The 27,906-nt window shown below is 38.0% G+C and overlaps 1 protein-coding gene across 1 annotated transcript; it reads right to left on the reverse strand.

Moving 5' to 3' along the window:
* Positions 1–2,445: 2,445 nt before the first annotated feature.
* LOC129445848 (uncharacterized) lies at positions 2,446–27,906 on the reverse strand. The gene is made up of 9 exons (XM_073854968.1): positions 25,716–27,906; positions 25,583–25,628; positions 24,261–24,446; positions 24,091–24,190; positions 16,023–16,203; positions 15,163–15,949; positions 13,312–13,517; positions 5,932–6,091; positions 2,446–3,155 (listed from the first exon to the last, which is right to left on the reverse strand). The coding sequence occupies exons 3-9, from the start codon at positions 24,442–24,444 to the stop codon at positions 3,001–3,003; spliced, it is 1,773 nt and encodes a 590-aa protein (XP_073711069.1). The 5' UTR covers positions 24,445–24,446; positions 25,583–25,628; positions 25,716–27,906; the 3' UTR covers positions 2,446–3,000.

Here is a 27,906-nt window from a genome sequence, read left to right on the forward strand (position 1 = left end):
TTATAACAAATAAATGAAAGACATAATTTTCCATTACTACGAATGCTTAGTATTTTTTTTTTTTTTTAAAACAGAACAACAATAAAGTAGTAAAATGACTCGCTTATTAAACAGAACGTTTAACAAAAACGAATAGACAGAAAACATTTACCCATCTTTTAACATAAATAAATCTAAAGTTTTGTAATATTAACTAATATTTAATTTGCGGGAGTGCAGCGTATCATCCCGCCCGCCCGCACCCGCATGTGCATCTCTAGCATCCCGCCCGCTCCCGCAATGACCATTCAAATTTTGTCCCGCGCCGCACTTTTTTGCCTCGGGACCCGCGGGTCCCGCGGGACTCCCGCGGGAGTGCAGGATTTACTTTGAATCGGGGAGTCAGGCAGGGATGCCCAATCTCCCCATACCTATTTCTGATAGCTACTGAACTTCTAAATTTGCATATCAAAGAAAGCCCGGTAAAAGGAATAACTGTTGATGACACTGAAGTGGTAATAAGTCAGTTAGCGGATGACACCGTTTTGTTTTTAAAGGATGCATCTCAGGTTGCGATAGAGACTCTTGAGCCCTTTTCTAAAGCCTCAGGCCTTTGCCTTAACATAAACAAATGTGAGTTACTCCCAGTTGGTAATTGTTTGGAATCCTCAATCTGCAATATTCCTGTGAGAGATAGTGTTAATTATTTGGGAATTAAAATAATCAAAGATGAGATGCCCTTCAAATTTTACACCAATTATCGAAAAGACACGTAAGGTATTGAACCATTGGTTGTTAAGAGATCTATCACTCAAAGGCAGAGTTCTGCTTACCAAAGCGGAGGGCATCTCTCGATTATCATATGTCGCTCAGTCAATATCTATTGACAAACACACTTGTAAACTAATTGACGGTATGTTAACAAAATTCCTGTGGAAAAATAAAATTCATTATATTAAAAAATCAGTAATACTGAATTCATATGATAAAGGGGGATTGAATTTTATTGATTTTAGCTCTCTAAATAGTAACTTTAAAATAAATTGGATAAGACAATACCTTAAAAACTCTTCATCTATTTGGAATATAATTCCTCTGTTTATCCTTTCTCGTGTAGGTGGCTTAGAATTTCTATTGATGTGTAATTATAAAATTGAAAAACTTCCAATCAAACTTTCTAAATTTCATCAACAAGTACTTACTTCTTGGAGTCTTATTTATAAACACAACTTCTCCCCTCATAGCTTTCTTATTTGGAATAATGCCAATATTTTGAATAAAAAGAAGTCTTTGTTTTTTTATAATTGGTTTAGTAATGGGTTGTTATTAGTGAATCAGTTATTTAATAATGAAGGGAATTTATTTACATTTGCAGACTTTATCTCAAGATACAAAATACCTATTACATTGAAAGAGTTCAAGATGCTTACTAAGGCAATACCTGCAGGTGTACAGATGCTGTTCAAAAGTAGTGTATATACACCATCACTTTCTGTCTCTCCTCCTAGCCCTGAACATACGCACAACCGGCGCAACGTCATAGAATGTCTCTGAACAGGTTCACGCCCACTTTTGGGGGAAATCGCACTAGACGTTCCATTGACTTCCATTCAAAATAGCGGAACAAAGCAAGCTTCGTACACAGCCGGCAGGCGTAAATAACTTATGAAATCACTCAGATTAAACACGTTGAGTAATTATCTGTCCACCCTGCCGGCCATAGCGCGAAAGATACATTAACACATTTAATTTGGTCAATATAAAAACATGTCTCTTTCATTCTCCCAGCATCAAATTTGTGTAACAACGCTCCCTATTGGCTAGAGGTGTCTTACCCGGACATTAAACACGTACCTCATCAAGTCAACAGGGAAGCAAGTGAATGATTTTACTTCGTATTTGAAAGTTACTTCGTATTTATTTATTATGTCTTTATATTGAGAGTAATGAGTGCACTTTTCCGTCCAGCCATACAACTAACTGGCTTAGCGATATTTCCAGCAATCACTGGATGGCGTTGTTACACAAATTTGACGCTGTGAGAACGAAAGGGACATGCTTCCACATTGACCAAATTAAATGTGTCAATGCATCCCTCGCGCTCCATGGCAGGCAGGATGGACAGATAAATACTCGACATGTTTAATCTGAGTGATTTCATAAGTTATTTACGCCTGCCGGCTGTGTAAAACCGTTGCTTTGTTCCGCTATTTTGAACGGAAGCCAATGGAGGCGCTGCTTTTTTAACCCCCGAAAAGGGGCGGTGACGAAATTTACAGTCAAGTTCCCGGATGTGCCGGTAGTCCGTATTCACCTTATTCTGCCACGCCCCTTTTTAATTCTTCGCTCTTCCGCATTTTGTCAACCGACTTCCGCTGCTAATAGTCAGCAAATTTCCTTTGGCAAAGACCTGGCCCAAATAAACAGCTGGCCTGTGGCCCACTTAAGAAAGTGTTCCCCGGCCCATATCTGGCCCACTTCTTTTTATTCACATAAGAACCAAATCTCAATCATACTTTTACCAGCAGTGAGCCATATAATAAACAATTATGTGGCCAACATGTGGTCCTTGTATGTAATTATTGTATGGCTGACTTCAGTAAAAAACTGACGGTCTTTATGTGGCCCAAATGTGGCTGACAGACCAAAAGACAGAATTCTGCCAGAATTTAACCATATTTATACCACACCTAATTTATTTCAAATATACTTTTTAAAACAAATCAAATGGTATTACACACAAAATAAATATCATTATTATAATATTATTCTTATGTAAAAGCCATCTGTTTCCCCAATAAACCAAACAACTACAAATATGTTACAAATAATTTTTTATTATCATCATACAATGAACTTGTATATCATGTTATCTGTAATTTATATTACAGAAAAAAATTTTGTTTTGTTTTTATTGGAACCGGACAATTAGCACAATAACCATGCTTATGACAAACATACACGACAACAAAGGAAAACAAACACACAGCCAACCGGTAAGACCGAAATCACGACAGACGATTATTCTTGTACTTGTACTTGAGTGGCCAAGGGGCGTTTCATTCGCTCCCTCCTCCCACCATCACGGTCTCCAGCCAGATGGAGCCATTTTATAATTGTTAGTTCGATCTCCTTTTGGGTAGACGCCCGTGTTTGTGGATTCTGCCTGACTGCACCTGCAGTGAAGAGGAATTTAGACAATGTTAGCTGCAATTTAACCTGGAAACAAAAGCTGCATAACTATGACAGAATCATACTTGACCTATGGCTAAACCACACCCTCAAACGCGATGAGACAATCACAGTGCGCTAGCTAACCCAATACACTCAGACATTCTGTTTTCACGTCCATTGAAATGCATTGCAGTTGGTTTTCATTCATTTTTATGTTTTTTCTTGTCATTTTAAGTTTTAAATAGTCAAAATGATGTGCATGGGGCACATGCAACTCCGACTCTAGGTATCCCAAGATGCTGGGCGACGTTGTGTATTTTTTACCCGTATTATTTACCCTTTCCCAAGCCACATCTCAACCAAAATAAGTGTTTGCTCAGGATTAAGTTATGCGGTAAACCACAACATCAACTAAACGTGGATAAATTAAACAAGGATGTTTACATCTTTTACAAGCTAAGTCAACAATGTATTTGAACGTTATCTTTAACCCTTGTGCCTTGTTCCAATTCACTACCCTTTCGTGTTGTTAGTGGCCAAAAATGGCCACTAATTTAAACGTCTGTAAGAATGTATCAGATTAATATTTTTTTAATTTTTTTTGCATAAATCTGTTAATCAACCTCAGTACTGATCAAAACTACCAAATGTATCCAAAAAATTCCTTATTTTAACCCTTTAATTGCCAATCTCATAAGTGATGCAACTGATTTAAGAATTAAAAAAAGAAAAAAAATCACTGATTTTCAATATAAAAAGTGATTGTGAACTGATAAGTGATTGTGGACTGGATTTTTCTCACCTTTTTCACATTCTTGGGCATGCCAAAGATTAGTAAAAACATTGATGCTGCACAAAAACTAAAAATGCATCAAAGCCAGATTTTAGTTTTTTCTCCCTCATTTATGGTTTGTGCCCATTCTTGCCCCAATGACTTCCATTATAACAATGTTTTTTGATTGCAGAGTCATGACACCTTATTATCATGCATTCTTTGTGGCCTTTCCTTTTGCTAAGAGGTAATTTTTTTTTAATTTTTACTGTTGAACATCATGTGGCACCATTAACCTTGTACATTGTACAAGCCAGAATTTAAGCTCTGTTTTTTTGCACAGGCCTACTAAAGGGTTAATGGTGCCACATGGTGATCAACAGTAAAAATGACAAATGTTACCTCTTTGCAAAAGGTAAAACCACAAAGAATCAAAAATGCATGGTAATAAGGTGTCATGGCTCTGCAATCAAAAAATGTTGTTATAATGGAAGTCAATGGGGGGGAAATGGCCACAAACAATAAATGAAGGAGAAAAAAATCTGATGCTGCACAAAAACTAAAAATGCATCAAAGGCAATGTTTTTACCAATCTTTGACATGCCCAAGACAGTGAAAAAGGTAAACGAAAATCCAGTCCACAATTTCTTTTTATATTGAAAATGTTGTGTTGTGTGCCCCCCCCCCCCCCAATCAGCGACATCACTTATAAACTTGGCAATGAAAGAGTTACCGTATTTTCCGGATTATAAGTCGCACCTTTTTTCATAGTTTGGTTGGTCCTATGACTTATTGTCAGGTGCGACTTATGTCAAAATTAATTCATACTGACTAACATGAACCAAAGGAAAACATTGCTGTCTACAGCCATGAGAGGGCACTTTATGTTGCTTCTGTAGCCTACCCCTCAAAAAAACTTAACTGAAATATTAACTTAAAGACAATGGAGAAAGACTTAAACAAAATGTCCCCCAAAAGAATAATAATTTTCTATAAAAATGTGACTTATATTCCAGTTCAACTAATGTGTTTTTTTCCTCTTCATGGTGCATTTTTTGACTGATACGACTTATACTCCGGAGCGACTTATAGTCCGGAAAATATGGTAAAATCATGGAATTTTTGTAAACATTTGGTAGCTTTGATCAGTACTGAGGTTGATTAACAGATTTATACAAAAAAAATTGAAGAAAAAAAAAATCCGATACATTTTACAGCAGTTTATTTTAGTGCCCATTTTTGGCCTTTAACAACACGTAAGGGTAGTAAATTTGCCCACGGTATATTTTTAAGTTTGTGAAAATTTTTTAAACATTTTCTTAAAATGTGTGTAAATATAAGATGCGTCACCAAAAATCATTTAATTTGCTGAAACAGAGAAAGTTGTGGCCAAATTACCACTAAAAAATAACAAAAATGGCAAAAAATGGCCCCAACAACACAAGGGTTAACATCTCTAACGTTACGTTAGGCTAATATTAGAAAATGTTAATGTTAGCTTCTAGCTGCGTTGTACATCATGTCACTAAGCTTCATTAACGTATCTGTAAATAACCGAGATAAAAATGTTATTTGTAATAGCATGTTGATAGCATGTTACACTATCACCTGTAAATTTTTGTGTGGAGCTGAAGCTTTTCATCGACTTTCTCAACAATAAAATTATTAATATAACCCTCCCATGCATAGTTAATTTCATTTTGGTGATTTCGAGATGATATATAGTCTTTCTGTCTCCAAAAATCATCAATTGCCTCCTGTGACAGCTGCCATTGAGCCTGTTCACCGAATGTTGAGTGAGTGGATGGGTAAGTTATTTCCTTTGATAATATAAGTGGGATTAATACAATATTAATTAAATTTAACAAACTGAAGGAGATATAATGATATATTGTCACAATCCTCTTTGTTCTATTTTTTTCAGTCAAAATTATATCGAATTATAAAGGCGAATTATGAAATGGTGCGTGAAGTGCTCCTGTATACAAATAAAAATTTATTCTCACCAATGACAACTTCTTTCAGGACCAGGCGCTGGAAACAGACCTTGCCATTTACTCCTCTCCAATTCATGCCACGTGCCACAGTGGTTGAGAAAGTGGCTTTTAACACTCTCCATACGGTGTCTCTTACATCAACACCACCAATCAGACCCAGGTAGTTAATCTAAGAAGGAAAAAAACATTGTGGATTGGTGTTTATTATGTATTCCTATATCGAGTGCATTTTACCTCCCCCCACACAAAAATGCTGTTTTTTAAGTCATATAACAATGGCATACACCCAAGTGTTCAGACCAGTCTACATGTGTAATATTGAAATTTAAGTCATAAATTTAGCCCACCCACAATTCAAATCTAGGCCTGGTTGCTCCCAAACCTCAAAAATGGTGAATAACACCCGAGTTACTACAAATTACAGTAAAATAATTTCTGTTTTGCATTGAAGTGGGGCTTGATTGGAATTCAATATATCACAAATGATAACTACATTATAATTTTTTATACCTTGGGGCTGTCGAATTCTTTATTCTGATTGATTGAGACATGTTCCACGAGTATGCATTATTTTTCGATATAAACGCACACTTAACCTGTCAAATGTCTTAAAATAACCACTACAGCATGTATTAGCAATGGTAAATGGACTGCATTTATATAGCGCTTTTAACAGACCTATGGCCATCCAAAGCGCTTTACAAGTTGCCTCACATTCACCCATTCACTCCCACATTCATACACCGACGGCGGTGTCAGCCATGCAAGGCGCCATCCAGCGCGTCGGGAGCAGCTGGGGTTAGGTGACTTGCTCAAGGACACCTCGACACTTGGTCCGGTGGAGCCAGGGATTGAACCACCAACCTTCCGGTTTGTAGACAACCCACTTGAACCACTGAGCCACTGCCACCCGCAATGTCTGTAGTAACTGTGGCATAAGCGGAATAATTGACTCCGGATCTTTGAATTATTTGAAAATGCACAACCGCAGTGTAGCGAAACTCCGCTTCAACACCTTGGGTGGTAAATAACACACTGCAAGTTTGCATGATTTTATAGATTACTTAACTATGGATGTACATAGTTCCAGTAAAACTTTTTAAAGATCATTTTAAAGGTAACGTTTTTCCTGATCCCATTTTTCAAACTTTAGTTAGTGTGTAATGTTGCTGTTAGAGCATAATTAATACCTGTAAAATGATAAAGCTCAAAGTTCACTGCCAGGTGATTTTTTTAAATAAAATTCCCCTTTCAAAGCCTACAGCGAATGGCTGGTTTGGACTACAGTACTCTACTTCCCGGTTGAATGACATCAAAGCAAGAGTGTTTGACTAAACTCCGCTCACAGGAATACGTCAGTAGCCAGCTAAGCTCAAACGAAGGAGGGACTTCATAGAACAAAGAAGACATCAGCCTGTTTTTAGGACACTGAAAACAGCAGTATAGTGATAATTAAAAATTGTGTAAAAATTTTTGTTTTTTTGTGTTTTCAACGTGAAACATGAACACACATCTGCGCACTGTAAACACATTAAATCTGACACCAGCACTGCAATCAGAGTTAAAGCAGCTAGCGACAAAAAAGCAAGTGAAAAAAGCAACCGCAATTCACATGCGCGTATTGGACCATGAGGGTCGAACCAAACGGTTCAATATTAGAATTGTGACATCCCTAGTGTAAATGGAGTTCAAAACGTTTTGACCTTGTCCACTTTCGACCACATTCGGAAGTAGTCGAAAACCCATTTGATCGGATTGCTTTTGTGCATGTTGTTAAATGTGTTCGAGCAGTCACAAAAGACCACCTACTCTCCACCTATGCATCTAATCTGAGGTATTGAGCACAATGTTTTATATCTTTTCTGACTTCTAGCGCAAAACACATAGTCTACTCTACAGCGCTATCTTCAGGCTTTCATTGATAAAACTAAACCGACTTTTTTCATTAGTTTCATTCTGTGAGCGTGTGAAAGTTGTGCAACCTTATTTCATTAACTGTGCATAAATCTCAGAGAAAGCTCTTACATATACATGTACAAAACACTGTGCAGCATGTTTACTTACAACACAAACAGCAGACTCTGACATAATATTAGTTTGTGTCCACCTAAACTCGTAATTTCTCCTGCTCACATTTAAACGAATGCTGACGACTAGCCCACATTCTCCACAGACCATCCCCTCAGTAATCAGGACAAAAGCGGTCAAAAGTGGACAAAAGAAACAAATTTAAATTAAGTGTAAAAGTGATGTGTTTCTCTCGTCCACTTGTGATCCGTTCGACGAAAACACATCTTAATACCAAGTGTAAACAGCCCCTTAAAGGATAATTCCGGTATTTAACACTTTGAGTCTCATTTCTGGTTTGTTTTGTATGAACTACAGTTATGGACACAAAAATTTTGACAATGGGTCGTGTCTTGACTTTTTGACTCATTTAGAAGCAACTCTTCAGAATGGAAGTCAAGAGCCATGCACAAACATGTCATTAAAACAACACTTAACGTTCATTTTCAAAACTGTGCTACTCACCGAGTGGTTTGTGGTGTTCATTGATGATATATATGTTTTTATCCATCAATGAACACCACGAACCACTCGGTGAGTAGCACAGTTTTGAAAATAAACGTTAGGTGTTGTTTTAATGACATGTTTGTGCATGGCCCTTTACCTACATTCCGAAGCATTCAAGAGACGCTTCTAAACAAGTCAAAAAGTCAAGACTTGACCCAGTGTCAAAATTTCAGTGCCAATCACTGTAGTTCAGGGGTGGGCAATTCCTGGTCCTGAGGGACACAGCCCTGCAGAGTTTATCTCCAACCCTAATCAAACACAGCTGAAAAATCTAATTGAAGTCTTCAGGACTGTTTGGAAATGACATTCAGGTGTGTTCGATTAAGGTTGAAGCTACACTCTGCAGGACTGTGGCCCTCGATGCCCACCCCTGCTGTAGTTCATCCAAAACAAAACAAAAATGAGACTCAAAGTGTTAAATACCGGAATTATCCTTTAAGGGGCTGATCACACCAAAAGCGTTTATGGCAGTTGCAGGCACCTTTTATGAATGATATTCTATGGGCAGGGAGCGTTTGCCAGCCGCAGCACATGCTTTTGAAGGAGTGCTGAGAGCGGAGAAGCACCCGATATCATTCGCGTCTTTCCATTGTCCAATCTAATGAGGGGAGAGGCGGGCCTTACGTTGTGGTGAGGCAAGTTTACAGTTGCTTTGAAGAACCAGACTCCACTCGCTTACCGTCTCCTGCGTGTTTGTGCACCTCTCACCCTCAAACAAGGTCAGAGCAAGCGCCCTCTTTTTAAAGTTTCTGCTAATATGACAGTTAACAGCAAAAGAGCGCTCACGCTTCAATATTTGATTGACAAGACAGCTGACTCGGTGGTTGCTTAGCAATATAAAAAGCCGGGCCGCACTGCTCTATTTTAAAAAAGCAGTGCGTCGCGCCTTGCGTTTCCAACCATCTAAAGCACTTTTGGTGTGATTAGGGGTTCTGAATGAAGGGGGTCGCACACCGGACATGCAGCTCAGAAATTATGCTGCCATTTTGGCCAAGTCTCTCTTGGCTGTGTTTACATGCACAAAATTGTCAATCCGACTGTATGTAATACGATTGAAGGTTATGATGACTTGAATTGAGAGTTTACATGTGCCCAAAACATTGCAATCTGATTAAAATGTTTGTTTACATGTACATTCTATACCAGGGGTGGGGAACCACGGAGGGCCATTGTCCTGCAGAGTTTTGTTCCAACCCTAATTAAACACACCTGAAAATCTAATTAAAGTCTTCACGATCACTTGGAAATAAAATTCAGGTGTGTTTGATTAGGGTTGGAACTAAATCTGCAGGACAGTGGCCCTCCAGGACCCAGGGTTCCCCACTCCTGTTCTATAGAATCCGAACCAAACGTTGGCGCAAGCGCACAGCCAGGTTTGCCAGATTCGCGTATCGAAACCATCCGAATGGACGTTCAAAAGCATCCCAATGACTACTCGCAGCCCAAATACCAATAACTAATTAACGACATTCTTTTCTCTTTAACCAGCAGAAAAACAACTGGTGGAAACAGTTTAAACAGTAGCCCAAATCTAAACTCGAAAAAAAGCAGAGGACTTGGCAACGCTACGGTGCGGACAGCATCTCTCGTTGAGTTCACACTTTATCTATGAATAAAAGTCAAAACGGAGTTGAATAAAGTTGTATTAGAAGTTTTCAGATATAGGTAATGAAAACACACTTTTCAAAAGGCACAACACTATTTTATTACTTTAAGTAGCCTAATGTTTTAAAAGTATACATAAAGGTTGCAGAATTTAGTGCAGCGCGTGACCCCATTAACGTTACCTTAATAATGCACGTGATGCTATTGCCTTGCTATTGCGTGTTTCTGTGATGAGAATGTGATAAGAGGTAAATATAACACGTGAACTTGGAGAACAATTCTTCTGCGCATGTGCACAAGGTATTTATGCATCAGATTTAGAAAATACTACGATTAACGTGTTTACATGCATACTTTTATCCTAATGATCGGAATACAGATCAGACTACACCACCCCCTTCAATACGATCCAAATTTGCATCAGATCGTCCTCAATCGTATTGATTAAGGCAGTGGTTCTCAAATTTTTCCGCATGCGGCCCCCCTTGTGTACGGTGCATTCCTTCGCGGCCCCCCCAAAGAAAATGTATGACAAAAAAACAGTTCTAAAATGTAACATTTTAATTAAACAAAACATTAAGTTATACAAAGTAGTGCTGTTGGTTAGTTGCCCTATTTATTTTAGGTTTAGGTATAATATTTTGCATTTTGCGGTCTGAGTTGTTTTAGACGCTATCTGAGTTGTCCTAGACGCGACGCGGCACTGAGCTGCACGTCCGGTGTGCGACCCCCTATAGTATGTTGTCCCTTAACTAACACTGATTGTGTTGTTTTTAACACATCCATTCTACGAGTGTGTGTCCATCATTTGTTACAAACCATTCCAATAAAATTCTTTCAGATCACTTTGCATTGTCAGTCTATGTATACATGTTTTAATTGACATCATTGACGCCTCAGAATTCCACAGTGATAAGGTTTTACATCGTTTTGTCTTATACTCAACTGACGACTTTACATCTCGAATGTAGTTGCTCTGCGGATCCTCAACATGCATGTGAATGATGAACAACGCAAACAAGGTGGATGATATTAAAGTAGCGCGAGAGCAATATGAAAGCAGACTCCTTATGATTTCTTGAATCACTCTCGTGGTACTTTGAAATCACCCGTCTGTCGGTTTTTGCGACACTGCATTAAGTCAAACAAACCTAACGTCAGGAATACATGTTACAGTCACAAAAATAAAGCTCATTGAATTTATGTGATTTAAAGTCATCCCACTGAGGTCAGAAACTACAGAAATCCATATTTACACAGAAACTTTACATCCGTGATTAAAAGTGGTATACTACACCAGTGTTTCCCACTCCTGGTCCTTGTGTACCCCCTCCCAGAATATTTTAGATGTCGTCTTATTTAAAGGACAAGTTCTGCATTTTACACTTAAAGCCCTGTTTTCAGATTGTTTATGATGAAATAGAACGGTTTTGACTGAAATTTGGACATATGATGCTGGCCCGAGAACTTTCGGGTGTTTGTTGTTTCACCTCCCACCTTTACAATGGGTTTAATGGTGCACTGGAACAATCCTTCCTAAAATGCATTAAACTTTTGTTTACAAAGACGTGAAACTCACCGGGGTGTGCATTACATTTTTTACAAAGACGTGAAACTCATCGAGTGGTCAGGGGTGTTCACTGATATGCTCACACAAAAATCGCTGCAAAAGATGCGTTCCAACAGGTGTTTAACCCTTCATTGTAAACTTGTGGACCTATTTTTCCAAACGCCTCACACCCGTACATTCTTCCGCTTAGAGCTTAAATAATAGACACTCCAGCCCAGTTGGTGGCGATAATCTACCTTTGCCAATTGCAAGAATACAAACAACGTTCCCGCCGCGGAATAATACCGTACCTCACAGCACATCTAATACAAGTCAATGGAGTTGGACAAAAACTACAATAAATCCTGTTGGAATGCGTATTTTGCAGCGATTTCTGTGTGAGCATATCAGTGAACACCCCTGAACACTCGATGAGTTTCACGTCTTTGTAAAAAATGTAATGCATTCGTCAAAGTCAAAACCGTTCCGTTTCATCATAAACAATCGGAAAACAGGGCTTTAAGTGTAAAATACCAATCTTGTCCTTTAAAACACCTGATCTAACTCATCAGCTTGTTAGGGAGACATGCTAACCATTCTGGAAAGAGGCTGATTAGATTAATCAGGTGTTTTAAAAAAAGATAACATCTTATGCTGCGTTTACACCAACCGCGGTAGAGGCGTGAAGTGATTTCAATGTTAAGTCAATGTGAAGACGCGCGTCTGGAGGTCTGGCGGCGTGGAAGACGCATTTCCGCCTCATTCGCGCGTCTAGCTCGCGCGAATTGAGCATTGTACGCATGAATGGTGCTTTTTGTGCATGTTGTGGTTCATGAGAATTTGCGGCTGACGCGCGAGTTGAAAAGAAGTTGAACTTTGGCGGAATTTCGTGCCGCGTTAAATCAGGAGCCTGCTTGCTTCTGTGGAAGCAGCCCCGCCCGGAGTCACTCATTCAACCTGAAGGAACACTTGATATTGTCAGTGAACAGTCACCCGGAGCTATACGACACAATTTCTTATTTCTATAGAGAAAGGAATAAAGGGACCACGCTTGGAAGAGTGTCAGTGAGGACTTCGGGCAACCTGGTAAGTTGTAATACACATTTCACTTTTGAGTCACGTGACGTTTATCGACCCGCGCTGTTTATTTTCACCCTATAGTAAGGTTACCAAATACAAACCGGTAACTCTCTCAATAAATGCACAATCAACATCAGTCATCTTGCAAACAGACAAGCACATAGCACTTGCCCCTCCCAAAAGAAGCGGATTTTGCCTCTGACGGATGTCAAATGCTTGCTTTTTCCACGCGCCTACTTCGCTCTACACACGCAAATGCATTCAAACTGTTCAAGCGGCAAACTAGGCGCAGTAGACACGATTTTGATGCCTGAAACGCGGATGGTGTAAACGCACCATAAAACTTTCTGGAAGGGGGTACGCAAGGACCAGGATTGGGAAGCACTGTACTACACAACTATTACCCTGATATGCCAAATTACCAAAAAAATAGAAAGACAGAAGTCTCTATTTGTTTGTTTTTCTAGTAATATGACAAACAAATATGCTTTTATTCAAATTAATGCATAATTCTTCACTTTTGCTTTAATTATGAAGTTATAGCATCCATACAAATTTTATATAAAATAAAGAATTCTTACCAATTCTGATTTAATATTGGTGTTTGTCTTCAGCTCTGCCTCTAGGCACTGGAGAGACTCTGTATCTTTTACTGGAAGATGATTTTTGAACGTGGCCCCATCATGGACATCAGAATTTGGGCGATTTGTTGAATGCAGAATTCTAAGAATTGTTTTTTGTTGGTCAAGAACCATTTCTTGTTTGGTCAAAATCTCCTTTAGCATAACTGCAAGAAATTAACATTAAATGACAGAAATCATTAAAGTCAGTGTGTAGAACTGAAATATGATATACTCTCCAGAACAGTATAGATATAATAAATATCTTTCTGATTGTCATAGGTCGAAAAAAATTTTTATTCTTAGCAACCACTGATATTGCACAATAATCAACCCAGATAGCATGCAACCATTGAAACAATGTTAAAAATCATTGATTTGTCAATATCAATACCATTGAATCAATATCACGTTTGCACCCTCAATTAATATTGAAAAAACATAACAATTTCAACAAATCACCATTATCGTGATCAGTGTTGGCTTTAGTTGGGCCCATGACTCTTGTGTTTGAATGGTAAGTTTTCTTTGGCTGCTGAAGCAGTGTTTTAAAATTCGTCTGCTATTGCAAAGAAAACAAAGATCTAATGTTATCAAGTAGTTTAATTCTTGTAGTTATACCTAAATAATATTAATGAAATAAGGTTAAAGATGTGTAAGAAATGGATTTGCAGTACTAGTTGGAAGCAGGGTGAGGTCTGTTATTTTGAGAATTATAAAAACGCTTAGAAGGTTAAATTACTGAATCTATCTCTGACATCATGAATCGGTCAATGAATCTCATCAATGGTGACGATCAACAAAAGAAAGCTTCATGCTGCAATGCATGCTGGGTATCATCGTAGCACTAAACTATACTAGTCAACATTTGAAGTGGATCAAAAAGGTTCATCAAAGTTGTTTTTGGGGTATTGGTATTAAAATAACTTTTACAAAAGGTTTTGATCCACTTCAAATGTTGACTAGTGTAGTTTATGACTCCTAGCATGCATTGCATTTGATCGTTTTATCTGAATTTGTTTGATGATTGTCACCATTGTTGAGATTTGTAGGATGAGTAATGATGTCTAAATGTGTCAGCATTTTTTCTGTTTGTCTTGTCACAGTGGATTTACAAACCAAAACAATTATAATTGTCAAAAATGGATCAACATAATCATGTAAAGCAGCTTAATTTTATATCATCTTGATATCTTCACAAAAAGCAATCAGTTTCAACTTGACTTTGAAACACATCTTTCTTGACCAATGCACATGTGTTTCTGCTTATACACATACAAACACTAAAAAAAAGAAAATTAAAAATTAGCTTAGTTAATGTCAAGAGTCAATGACCCAACTAAAGCAAACACTGTTCACAATAATGTTGATCTGTTGAAATTTCATTTTTTTTTCAATATTAATGGAGGGTGCAAACGTGATATTGATTGAATTGTTTAACATTGACAAATCAACGGTTTTGAACATTGTTTGAATGGTTGCATGCTATCTGGAAACCTTATACCACGGGTCTGTTGAATGCTGTATTCTGATTGTCTGAGAAATGTTCCGTGCGTATGCATTCATTTCTGATAACCGCACATCTAACTTGTCAATTGTCTTAAAAATAGGCACCAGAGCAATGTTTGTGGTAACCGTGGTATAAGAGGAATATTTGACTCTGGTCCTTTGAATTATTTGAAAATAATGAACACCTGCGGTGTAACTGCACCTTGGGTGTGCATTATTTTCTTATAATTCAATGGCCTGTCGTCAAATATTCCTTACATATTAAATCAGTTTACTTTCAAGTCGTACAACTGCATAACATACTTTGAAGTGGTTGGATTGCTCTTAGGACAGATTCTGGGCCTACTGGATCCATTTCTGTTGGTGACTGACTTTGGGCATGGCTTGTCTGATGGCTTTCTGAACTAGGCTGACTAGTTGGCTGATAGAGAAATGGCTGTTGAGATGGTGAAGCCTGAATAGCTGGCTGATGAAAAGTTAGATGTTGCCTTAACGTCCGACTAGCTGAGTGAGAGAAAGGTGTCTGTCGACTTGATGGCTGACTGGCTTGCTGGTACAGAGACTTCTGTCGATTCTTTGATGGCTGAATTGCTGGCTGATAAAAAGACTGCTGTGGGCTCATTGATTGCTGACTGGCTGGCTGGTACAGAGACTGCTGTGGACTCGGTGATGGCTGACTGGCTGGCTGGAACAGAGTGTGCTGTCCACTTCTTGATGGCTGACTGGTTGGCTGGTAAAAAGACTGCTGTGGACTTGTTGATGGCTGACTGGCTGGCTGGTAAAAAGACTGCTGTGGACTCAGTGATGGCTGACTGGCTGGCTGGTAAAGAGACTGCTGTGGACTCAGTGATGGCTGACTGGCTGGCTGGTAAAGAGACTGCTGTGGACTTAGTGATGGATGACTGGCTGGCTGGTAAAGAGACTGCTGTGGACTCGTTGATGGACGACTGACTGGCTGGTAAAGAGTTGGCTGTTGATCCGTTAATGGCTGACTGGCTGGCTGAAAAAGAGACTGCTGTTGACTAGCTGATGGCTGACTGTCTGGCTGGTAAAGAGATGACTGTTGACTCTTTGATGACCAACTGGCTGACTGGTAAAAAGATGGATGGTCATTCAATGGTGTGACGACTATATGATTTGTAAAAATATGGTTTGTCACTTACTGGTGGCTGGTAGACAGATGGCTGATGTTGTGGTGTAGAGGGGCTTGAAATCAACTGAGTCATTTGAAATGTGGGTGGCTGTATAGGAGGTGGTGGTTCCAGGACTGTCAAATTCTGCCGATCATCTTCATCACTGTCACTATTACTCAAAAGTTTAAAGTCTCGAAGCCTTAAGCTTTTCCTAAAATTAAAAAATGAAGTTTATTGAAAGAGATCAACACCTTTCAAAAGTTTTTCCATTTCTTCACTTATTCATTTTTTTGCACAGGTTAGAAAATTAGTAAAGTCAAAGCTATAAACATAACACACATTTAACTTCTGCAACAAAAAATGAATTAAAACAATTATATTTTTTCATTGTTTCACCCTTATCTATAATTTGCACATTCTTTCTTCATTTTATCAAGCAGCTTCTTAAAATCTTAAAGGATTAGTTCATTTTCTTAAAAAAATCCAGATAATTTACCCCCCTGTCATCCAAAAGCTGGTGTCTTTCTTTGTTCAGTAGAGAAGAAAGTAAGTTTAAAAAAGTTTTTGTCTAGCGAAAAGATTGTAATTTTTGACCAGAAAAAAAAATGCAAAACTTCTCATCTTCCACCGGCGACCTCACGTAATACGTCATCAAGTCAAAACGTCACGTGTTACATATATGATACGCACATTTGCGGACCATTTTAAACAATAAACTGACACAAAGACATTAATTAGTATCATTCCGCATACAATAACGTCGGAACGGTCCTCTTCTCCACACTTGTAAACACTGGGACGGTAATTTTGTATATGCAGTGTTTCCGCTAGGATTTTTTTCAGCTGTGGCGGCAGGGGGCGCCCATGATGATTATAAATGTAATTTTTTTATGTAGAACATAGGCTACAGTAAACTAACATGTATTTTTTTTTATAATTTTCACGGTGTCATTTACTTTTCCTTATATTTATAGCATATTGCTTTTCTATGTTTGATCTAAACTGTATTTTCTTAAAAAAACGTTACATAGCTAGGTACGTAGTTCGGATATTTCATAGTTTTAATGTAGTGTGCATTGCAAGTTCGTCCTCGTGTTTAGCGTACAGAGCTGTTGCAAAGTCATGCAGTCCTGTTTTATAATCCGTACCGCTGTGATTGACAGAACAACTGATCAGTTATCCGACATCAGCAGCAATTTTATTTCACACCCGTACCATTTGACATAAAAACTGTGACCCCGAGCCGGTCACACCGCAAATCGCGCAGTTAAATATAAACCTTTACCGGTCTTCAGACAGATCTTAAACACACAAATAAGCACGGGACATTTAAAAACGAGTCGAATTTTGGTCTTGGATGTTAGACCCGCATTTTACTCTTGAGTCCCGACCTGCATCTACAACACAAATGACACGCGAATAGCCTATTACACCCGTCAGATCAAATATTATGCGGTTCACCCAGCGGGTACCCCGACCCTGCTGTTTCGTCTGAAAACAGATAAAACAGTCTCACCGTCTGCCTCAAGTTTCTATTACCAACGTTCTTCTCTTCCACGAGAATAATGTAGGTTTTCTTACAAACAGATTCGACTATTAATGTCTTGCAGTCGCATATAAGTAGTATTCAGTATTTAGCCTTTTGTTTTTGGACAAATATCATATCATTTAATGTGAAACTTTGTGAGTGTCGATCTAAAGCACAGAAGATTGATTGACAGCTGAGCGGTCAGCAGCGCGCTGCGCTTATAGCCTATATTCTGAATAACTAATGGCCAGATAAGTTGATAATATGAGTACAGTGATTCCAAATGAATGTCCAAAAAACTCCTAATATGTCAAATCAAAAGTTTAATAATGTCTTTTCTCGCAGCCCTGCGCTGTGTTGGTGTAGATATGCGCCGGTGAACATCATATGCGTGATGACCTTGCAGCTTAAATTACCCTAAATTTATAGTCATAAAGATAAAAGTAAAACAACATTCGAAACTTCAAATGATGTATTTTTATTTGTGTAAACTCACAATAAGGAGAAAACCTTGTGCTTATTTATAATCATTAAAAACATGACGTGCTTTCTGCTGCTTTGGTTTTAGAGCGCGTCACAAAAAAAGAACAGAAACTCAAATACTTTTTTATTCGTTTTGTCAATTTAATAATTATTTAAGTGCAACATATTTCGTATAGCAGGCATGAAAACGGGTCAGGGGTAAAAAAGGTGAGAAGGGCGTTCGAGGGGCGATGTGGCCTCTGATGGGGCCGCGAGGTGGGAGGACCCCCCCAGAATAAATATTATGGGCTCATTAGGGAACATGCTGTAACTTAACTTATTTATTCTTCAGGCATGTGATTGGCCAAGGACAAAAAAGAAGGAAGGAACTCAACATCCCTCAGCGTGCGCAGAAACAAAATTCCCACCATAACATACATGACCATTATTTCAATTATTTAATTCTGACGGACAATTTAGATTTAAAATGTAAACATTTGACTAGTAACAGAAACCATATTTAATTAAATGGGTTGATAAAGGTGGAAAGCTGTAACAAGTAGAATTCCCTTACTATTTTACATCTGCAATAATTTTATTTTGCCATAATCAGACCATCAGTCACAAGGCCATACAATTTTAAGTTGGTTTTGCAATAGGGTGGACCTGAAGGCCTACATCTTATTTAAAATGAATTAATTTTACAATATAGTACTGGTTAAATGAATTACATTATGATTTTTGAGTCATGGGTTGAATAATTTTCAGATAAGCAAAAAAATCATGTGGGAAAATAAAATAAGAACAAATCAAGACATTACAAGCATATAAAATAGAAAAGAACAAAGTTACAAATAAAGTAAGATCTAACATTATTGATTAGGTAGAAAAACAGTATCAAATTAACATAACACTGTTTTCATACTATAAATTAAATATAATTAATCTTTTTAAAGCTATAAAAGTGATTTTCCTTTTGTCTTTTGTAGTTTGATTAACATTATGACTCAAACATAAGCATTTCTTATGAGACGAACTGTCCCTTTAACAACGGAGAAGCGATCTTTACACTGACACATGATCAATGTTTTAATGAGAATACTTTCAGAGACTGTGGTATTACAATAAAGTTTGTGCGTATATCTCCTGTCAAGCCCAAAAAATATGCGTTTGCTTTGCGTGATTTTTGAGTTTGTGCGCATATGGGCACTGAAAACGGTTCACTTTAGCATCTTTGTCGCTCAAATAACGTGAGTCTAAAATCGCTTAAATGTTACTGTAAACTGTAAACTTTCTTATTAACTGTATTAGTAACAGTATGTTCTTATTACAGCATTTCATGCAATATTTTGCAGTTTCATCATATTTACATTTAAGTACTTACAGCCGTGGACTAGTACAGTGCTTCCCAACCTTTTTAGCCCTAAGTACCCCCACAGCCCTATCAGTAAGGCTCAAGTACCCCTTCATCGAAACTAAACCAAAGTTGTGTTTTAAAGACAAATAATTAGTAATTTTAATTAATTAATTAATTTTAAATATTAAAGTGACAAGCACTGACTGATGAAGCATGTTTATTTCAACAAACCACTACCATTGCGATCAGTGTTTGCATTTTATCAGCTCATTTGCATTTTAAAAGACACACCCAAAAACAGCACATTTTGCTCAGGCCTACAAAATGGCAATTTTGACATGCTATAATTAATTATCTGTAGTGTGTTTTGAGATAAAACTTCACATATGGACTCTGGGAACGCCAAAGACTTATTTTACAAATTAAAAAAAATAACTTACTTGACCCCTTTAAGGGCCAGATTTACTAACAGCTTGCGCAAACCATAATTTTGGCGTTAAATAATGACTGAACTTACTAAAGACACGCAATAGATATTTAGCTCTGAAAAGGTGTTATTTTTGCCAGAGGAACATACTTTAAAATAAATATATAGTTTGCCAAGCCATGCTATGTTTAATTTGCTGAAGAAGAGAGGAGGAGAAGTCACGAGGAGAAGTAAAATCAGGTATTTCAAAACTTATTTTACCCTTCATCTTTCGTCCTCCGGTTCATAGTGTACTTTTACTTAGCTGGAATTTCATACTCCGCAGTCCGCATTTTCATTGCTATGTCCTGCCGAGGTCTCTTATTTGCGACCCTGTACTAGTTTGCGCTGCTAGTAGATTGCAGTGATCATTAGAGAAATGTGCTTATGTCATTATTGTGCCTGTGTATTTTATTTGCGCCTTTGTAGTAAATCACACGCAAATTTTCAACTCTGGCGCTTATTTGGAATTGAGCTCTCACGTCCTTTTTAGTAAATGCCCTAAATTTACTAAAATCTCAATTTAAGTTACTGATAATTAAAGTTTGCAAATAAGTTAAATTATTCTGTTCAAATATAAAGAGAAACAAAATGTGTTAAGTTATTCTCTATAAATACAAAAGACATAATACGGGACAAAATATGTTCAAATACGTTGAAAATGCAACGGCAGCGGGAATGAATATTATAACATTATTTAAACATTAAATATAGTTAATAAACTTTGTGTCTTTAGAAACTATTCAGGTTCATTAAAAATAGTCAGATCGTTCTTGAGTTGGACATCGCTATTGCGTTTTGGATCATGCAGCGCATTTACTCTTGACGGCTAATTACATTAATGATAAGATTACAATTACAAAGTTGTCCTTTTTACAATGCTTTCCTCACAAAAATCAATCGTAGGTCAATGACTGGACAAACGAAATACATTTTTATTAAAAGTAAATGAGATCAAAGCAAAATGTATATCTTTTCGTGTACCCCCTGGAAACTCTTCACGTACCCCCTGGGGTACGCGTACCCCCGGTTGGGAATCACTGGACTAGTAGACCAATGTATGTGACTTACAAGCGAGGAGTACGTCCATAATTCGTTCCAATCCCTTCCAACAAAAATCTTTTAGGTCACTTTGCAGTGTCAGTCTATGTAGATGTGTTGTTTTAATTGATTGACGCATTAGAATTCCACAATGATAGTTTTACAGCGTTTTGTGTTGACTTTACGTGCCGAAGGCAGTCGCTCTACGCATCTTCAACAAGCTTGTATGACGAAGAACACAGAAATGCGGATGACATCACAGTAGCGCGAGAGCCGTTTGAAAGCAGACTTCCTTATGGCTTCTCGATTCACTCTCGTGATACTTTGATGTCACCTGCCTGCCTGTCGGTTTTTGCAGCTCAGCATGAACTCAAACAAATCTAATGTCTGGGATACATGTTTGGATGACGGCGAAGGGCGCGTCTTCAAACAACGCGCGCATACCCCCCCCTCCACCCCAAAAATGTTTTCTCATCGAATCTGCATGAATCACGTGGGTCACCTTTTTTGAATTCAAAACGGCGAATTTCGCCGAAAGGTGAGGGATTTTCATGCCTGGTATAGGCTTATTTATTTTATTATTATTTCTCAAAACAGAGACGTAGCTTAATAATCCTCTGTTGATTTAAATCTATTTGTGCATGAAACTAAACCATGGAGGAAATTATGATATTTTAGGAGATTTATTTATAAATGAGTAAACAACGCAAATCCAGAAAGGAATTTATTTCTAGACAGCCAGTCTCGCAGAGCGGACATTTCGGTAGCTTTTTTGCGAGCTGCCGCTGTGGGTTTTGTCTAGAAGGGATACAGCAAATGCCGAAAAGTTAAGGATTAGATTTGGAGGTAGGATTATTAGGATGAAAACAGCGGTTCTGGCTAAATTAGATACAAATACATCCTACAATCGTGTGAAATTTTGTGTTTAGAGTTGGGTTTGGTTAAAGGATTAGGATAAAACAGTGCTCATCCAACGAGATTTCGTTTGCTGTATCCCTTCTATCCACAACCGCAGGCGTGGCGGGGATGTTTTAGGAGTGGCGGGCCGCCACGGTTGAATGTATATAGCGGAAACACTGATATGTCATCCGTGACCTCTTGATGTAATGACATATTACGTGAGGTTGCACTGGCGTGTCACACGGCTGGTGGAAGATGAGAAGTTGTGGTTAAAATGTGCATATTTAAATTTTTCTGGCCAAAAATTTAAAATTTTTACTAGATAAGACCCTTATGCCTCGATTGGGACCGTTTAGAGTCCTTTGAAACTGCAAATTTTAAACTGCATTGAAACTGTAAAGCAGGGGTGTCCAAAGTCGGTCCTGGAGGCCCTGTGTCCTGCAGAGTTTAGCTAAAACTTCCCTTAACACACCTGCCTCAAAGTATTTAGTCTGCCTAGTAAGACCTTGATTAGCTGGATCAGGTGTGTTTGATAAGGGTTGGAATAAAACTGCAGAGACACCGCCCTCCAAGAGCAGGATTGGACAACCCTGCTGTAAAGTGTTGGGTTCTAATGAAGTCTATTAAAATTAGAAAAAATCTTAAAATATTTTCCTCTAAAAACATTATTTCTTCTCAACTGAACAATGAAAGACATCAACATTTTGGATGACATAATTATCTGGATTTTTTTTCGACTAAAGGACTAATCTCCTTTAACCCGAGATGTTTTTAAAAATGCCCATATTATGCCTGCTTTTCCACAAGTTAAATAGGTGTATGAGTTCCATAAAACATGTTTCAGAAGTTGTTTGCTTGAAATAGCCATCTTTTGTAGCCTCAGATTGTACCGTTTTGAGATGGTCATTACATATGTATGAGCTGCTGCTCCATTGGCCACGCCCCACTACTAACATCATGTGCGCACGCGCAATGGTATTGCGCGAGCAGTACAGACCATATACTGTATATTATTATATATTATTATTATTATTATTGTGAACGTTTTATGTATTGCCAACAGACAAATCAAGCAAAAAGTATCACTAATAAGTAAACTCCAGGAGAAGAAACTTATGACACAATGATTCGAGAGTAAATTGTGATGTAGCAGTCTCAACAATACACTCGTTTTGGTCTGGACAATGCTTACATATTCCCATTTATAAAACATTTTCAAACGCATTATTTTCGCGAATTACAGAAATTTAGACCCGGTGGGGGAGGTATACTGCTTGTGGACACTATGCTAATTGCTAGAAGCTAGCGGCATGGCCGCCGTATCTTGACATTTAAGATTTGAAAGAAGAAAATCTGTCACGATTCTCTTTGTGTGCGCTGTAATCAGATGTCAATCTCCCAGGATTAAAAAAAAAAACTAAATTGTAAGATCGGCCTCAGGTGTTTTCACACATGTTGGTTCAGTGTGTAATTTTTGAGTTGGTGCGGTTCGTGTTCACATTTGTTGTTTTTAACGTACTAGAAACGCTGCACTGTACACCATGTGACAACTATCAGCGCTGTCATTGGTCTCTGACTGCTCTAGCCCCATGACCACCATGACATGACAACCAGCCTGACACGAAGAGCGAAGCTAGCAAGATAAAGAGATAAAAGTAGCACGCCTTTGTGAAATTTCGCAACTGTTCTATTAAAGCCCTTCTCACAGAGCCGTTTGCTAAAAATCCTGTAAATGGCACTATTTTTGTGTGTGGAGGACAGCTGTGCATTTATGAAATCATTAGCTCAAACCTCCAGGAGACAGCGAATCTCTGTAACGAACCAAGATTTCCTTGTTTATTGTTTATCCACAATATAACACCCGGCTCACGTCACGACGGAAGCCCAGTGGCTCAAACATGTGGAGAACTTCCTGTATTTCGATTTGGCCTGAGGTCAAGCAGCGTTCACAACACAGATAGACAGCACCAGAGTTCGACGACAGCTGCTTCAAGACCAACTGTTTAGAGCGGTCTAGTAGCGGCCGTTTAGTCCGCAACAGAATGCGGCTGTTGTGTTCACACTGACCCAAACGAACCGTACTTGGACCGAAAGCTTATTTAAGCCGACCTAAACAGTGTCAGTGTGAAAACACACTTAGTCATTTCATTCAAAAACATTCTTTTTTTTAAAATCTTTGTAATAGAATATGTTGGCACGATTTGTCTACAAAGTCTATTTAAACTATTCAAGCATACATCCTCAGAACAAAATAAGTTTACAAAAAATTTGGTCAAGTAACCCTAAACCTTTGAATATTGTATTTGGTAAATTCCTGAAATAAAAGTGTTGGAAGCATACTTACATAACTCTTCTTTGTTTTTTTCCATCACCTTCTGCATCAGACTGAATGTCTGTAAACATTTCTGCATCAGGAAGTTTTCTTCTGGCATCTTCATAGTTGTCTAAAAACACACGATAAACTAAGACTTATATACAGACATTACATATTACTGTTAGATATTAAAAAACTACCTGTTGTGTAGAGAAGCTTAACTTTATATTTTTTCCAGTCTTTTTTTGGTTTCATGTTCATTTTCACTGCTTTTGTCAGGCTATCTCCTTTTAGGGTTGGCCAAACACACTGGTCACCATCTACCCAGCCAGTAGGCACAACTTCCACCTCATTGGTTTCCAAAAATGAAACGATATGAAACATTCCTAAAGAACATGTATAAAACAAGATTCATTACAAGCAATTAGTGCGGGGACAACAACAAATCAACGCAGACAAATGTCAAAAAGAGCTAGGTAGACTGTATAGCAAAAGGAGAAACTTGTAGAGTTATGGAAAGATAAAGAGTGTTTGTACAATGTGTCATCACCACTGTACCATGATAGGATAAAAAAATGAAGCAGCCTGGAGAGAAATCGCGCTGGAAATACAAATGCCAGGTACTTGTCTCCTTCGTTTTTCCGTTTTTTTTTTTTCAATTTATTTATGATTTATTATGATTATAATGAACGGTAGATGTTGTTTCAGTTTGCTAGCCTTCGCTTTAGTGTGTGTGTGTTCGCCCAGCCGTCATCGATCAATGACGTAAAACTGCGGACACGTTTGTTTGCGTGCATCCAATTTTTAAAAGTCTTTAAACTCATACAGTCTGACATAGATGGAAACTGAGATCATACAGTGTGACATTGACTTAACTACGATCTTGATCACGCAGTGTGGCAAGCAACAATCCTAAAAGACTATTTAAAATCGCACAGTGTATACCGGGCTTTAGTTACTGACTTAATATAGATGTGAACTACTGTTTAAAAAGCATCTCAGGGTGAAACCTCAAGACACTGAACGATATGAGAACGATATGAGAACAACAGTAATAGCTACTTTGAAGAAATATAAAGTGTCCCTTAACTGTTGAACGGTACTGTGTTTACATGTATATTTTCAATGTATAAAATCAATGTATTAACACTATACGGCAGTATTACATGTATTTGAGGAGCATGGTTTGTTTTTCACAATTATTAAACGCCAAGTCTTTACCTTTAAGTCACTTTAGATAAAAGTAGCTACTACATAATGTAATGTAAATGCTAAATGTAATACTAAATTTCCTGCTCTTCCTAGCTTATAATGTTAAATTAAATGGATATTGGAGTTTATTAATGAGGGTTAGGATTTTTTATTCACAAAATTTTAAGTCAAATACACCTAGGATGGTATGTGTGTGTAAATTATGAGATACTTTGCTTTTTTCAATGAACTATTAGGAAGTTTTCAAACTAAGTCCTCTTTAATCATGCAAAAAAGGCCTGAGAGTAAAACATTTGCAGTTTTAACTTACTTTGTTCTCCTTAAAAGCTTCTTTTGATCCTCCAAACTCGTTTTATCTTGGAATAACAGGAATTATTGATTGGAGACTTGGATGAAACGGTACTGTAAAAATAAATAGAAAGAACATTTGAAAAAATACTTACCAACGGCTCGATGGTTTGTGTGACCACATATTCTGTTTAATCTTCCTTTTCATGAACTTGTGCCGTATGCAGTAATGGTACAACAACAAAACCATCTTGCAGAGGTAACCTAACATACTTCTCAACAGTGTCATTGAACTCTGAGACGAGCAAATCTTCAGAGAGTCCCCTCACAAAATAAATTCCCAAGTCACATGAACTCATTGGATAATCAAAAAATGAACTTCTTTGTCTATACTCCCTGTATACAAGAAACATTTTTCCTCCATTCAAAATAATGTTGACAATAACAGCAATACTATTCTGAATTTTCACACAGTTGTCTCCATCTGTTGTTTTAATGATCAAATCACCAAGAATGGCCTCTCGAAACTGATTAACGGCTTTGGAAAATAGCAAAGGAACTGGGCCATTATTGTGTTCCAGTCTGAGGCTTCTTTTAAAGTTCTCCTCCTCTCCTGTACACCTGTGGGCATCTATTTCTGATAGCCTCCGAATGACTTGAGCCAAAGGATTGCAAGGTCTTCTGACAAGCTTTTTAAGACATCCCAAGTAATTTTCAAATGGAAAGGCAGAAAATCCATCCAAATTACCATGTTGCTTTACGTCCTCAGCGAGATGCACTTATCCATGCACATTGTAACACAAAAATTCCTGACCATATAACACACTAAAATGTTCAACAAAAGACACTAGACATCTATGAGCAAAGTCGTTGAACAGAAAACAAAATTTCGGACTGAGAAGAATATAAACAGCAACTGACAAAAGCATAAAGTGACTGTAAACTGGTGAGGGCAGGACATCACGAAGGACCACTGGACCAGTGTATAACAAAAACTGCCTAAGTTCTGTAGCTTTCCACCTCAGTCTATATGTTAGTGGCCTTGGTTTACGAGCAAAGTCAAAGGGTATGTAAGATCTCAACCCTACAAGAGAGTCTGAAATTATCTGACTTGGCCGGGAAGATACACGAACACGAAGTGGTCCTGAACTGAGCCAAAGATCTAAAAGTTTCCGCATCACCCCAAGACAAACAAGATGCATGTAGTCATGCGGAAAACCACCAACCATGTCAACATTTGTTTCTACTAAAGGGGATTTTGCAAGATGATGGTCTTCATCTAACATCTGTCGGAAAGAGAGGTCTGTTCTAAGCGGGGCGTTTGTTTCTGGAAAGGTCATTCTGTGATTCAGATACAGGCCAGTCTGAGTACATTTACCACAGGCAGAGTGGCCATTGTGACTTTTGATGGCTTTGACAAAAGCCCTTGCAGGCGCATCACATACAACAGAACTAACTTGTAAAAAGAATCTTTTGCCTTCAATCTCAAACCCATGGGCTAGTGTTTTTAATTCATTCACAAGATCTTTCATATATTCATCCAAAGATTTAGGTTTAGAGCTACCGCAAAACAGGCCTATTACAAATGGTCTTTTTACTTTGAAGTCTTGAATCATGCCAAGTATTGGCCAGAGCTGTACAGAATTGCTCTTAAAAAGAGGAATGCCATCAAAATTTAACTGCAGTCTAAAGCAATGGTGGTCAGGAGCTTTAGACAACAGATTTTTTAATTTGGTCATTAGTGTTTTCAGCACACCAAAGTAATAGAAATCTCCTCCAGCTATCATGTGTGTCACATATGATGTTTTAGTTCTAAGCAGAGTTCTACCATCTTTAGGAAGGAAAGGGAGATGCACCCTAAGTATGCTCAAAAGCGCAGATAAAGCAACCAGTGAAACTCCGAAATTAACAGCCCAGCCAGCCAGTGAAGCAACCAAATCATCACTCTCTGTAATCATATCATCAGGTTGCTCATCATCAAAAAGTGTCTCTGATGACGACGAGTCAACACTTAGCTCTTCAGGATCTGATGTAACATCTAACTGATCTAATAGGTCCTCAGGATCTGATGCAACATCTACCTGATCCAAGTCCAACTCCTCACTATTCTGAACCCCTTCAAGTGATTCAATAAAACAATTCACTCTTTTAACAGCCCTCCTCCTTAGTTTTTTGGATTTGTACTTGTCCATGTCAATAATTTAGAGGTAAAAGTCTCACAAAGCAGCATAGACACTCAGGTTCTGTTGGAAAAACAAGGGTGGGGAAACAAAAATACATTCTGATTCATATATACATTAACATATTCATTCAGATATTAATCAAAACGGGAAATAACGGAACAGC

Source organism: Misgurnus anguillicaudatus, chromosome 17 (genome assembly GCF_027580225.2).
Source record: "Misgurnus anguillicaudatus chromosome 17, ASM2758022v2, whole genome shotgun sequence".
Taxonomy (NCBI): domain Eukaryota; kingdom Metazoa; phylum Chordata; class Actinopteri; order Cypriniformes; family Cobitidae; genus Misgurnus; species Misgurnus anguillicaudatus.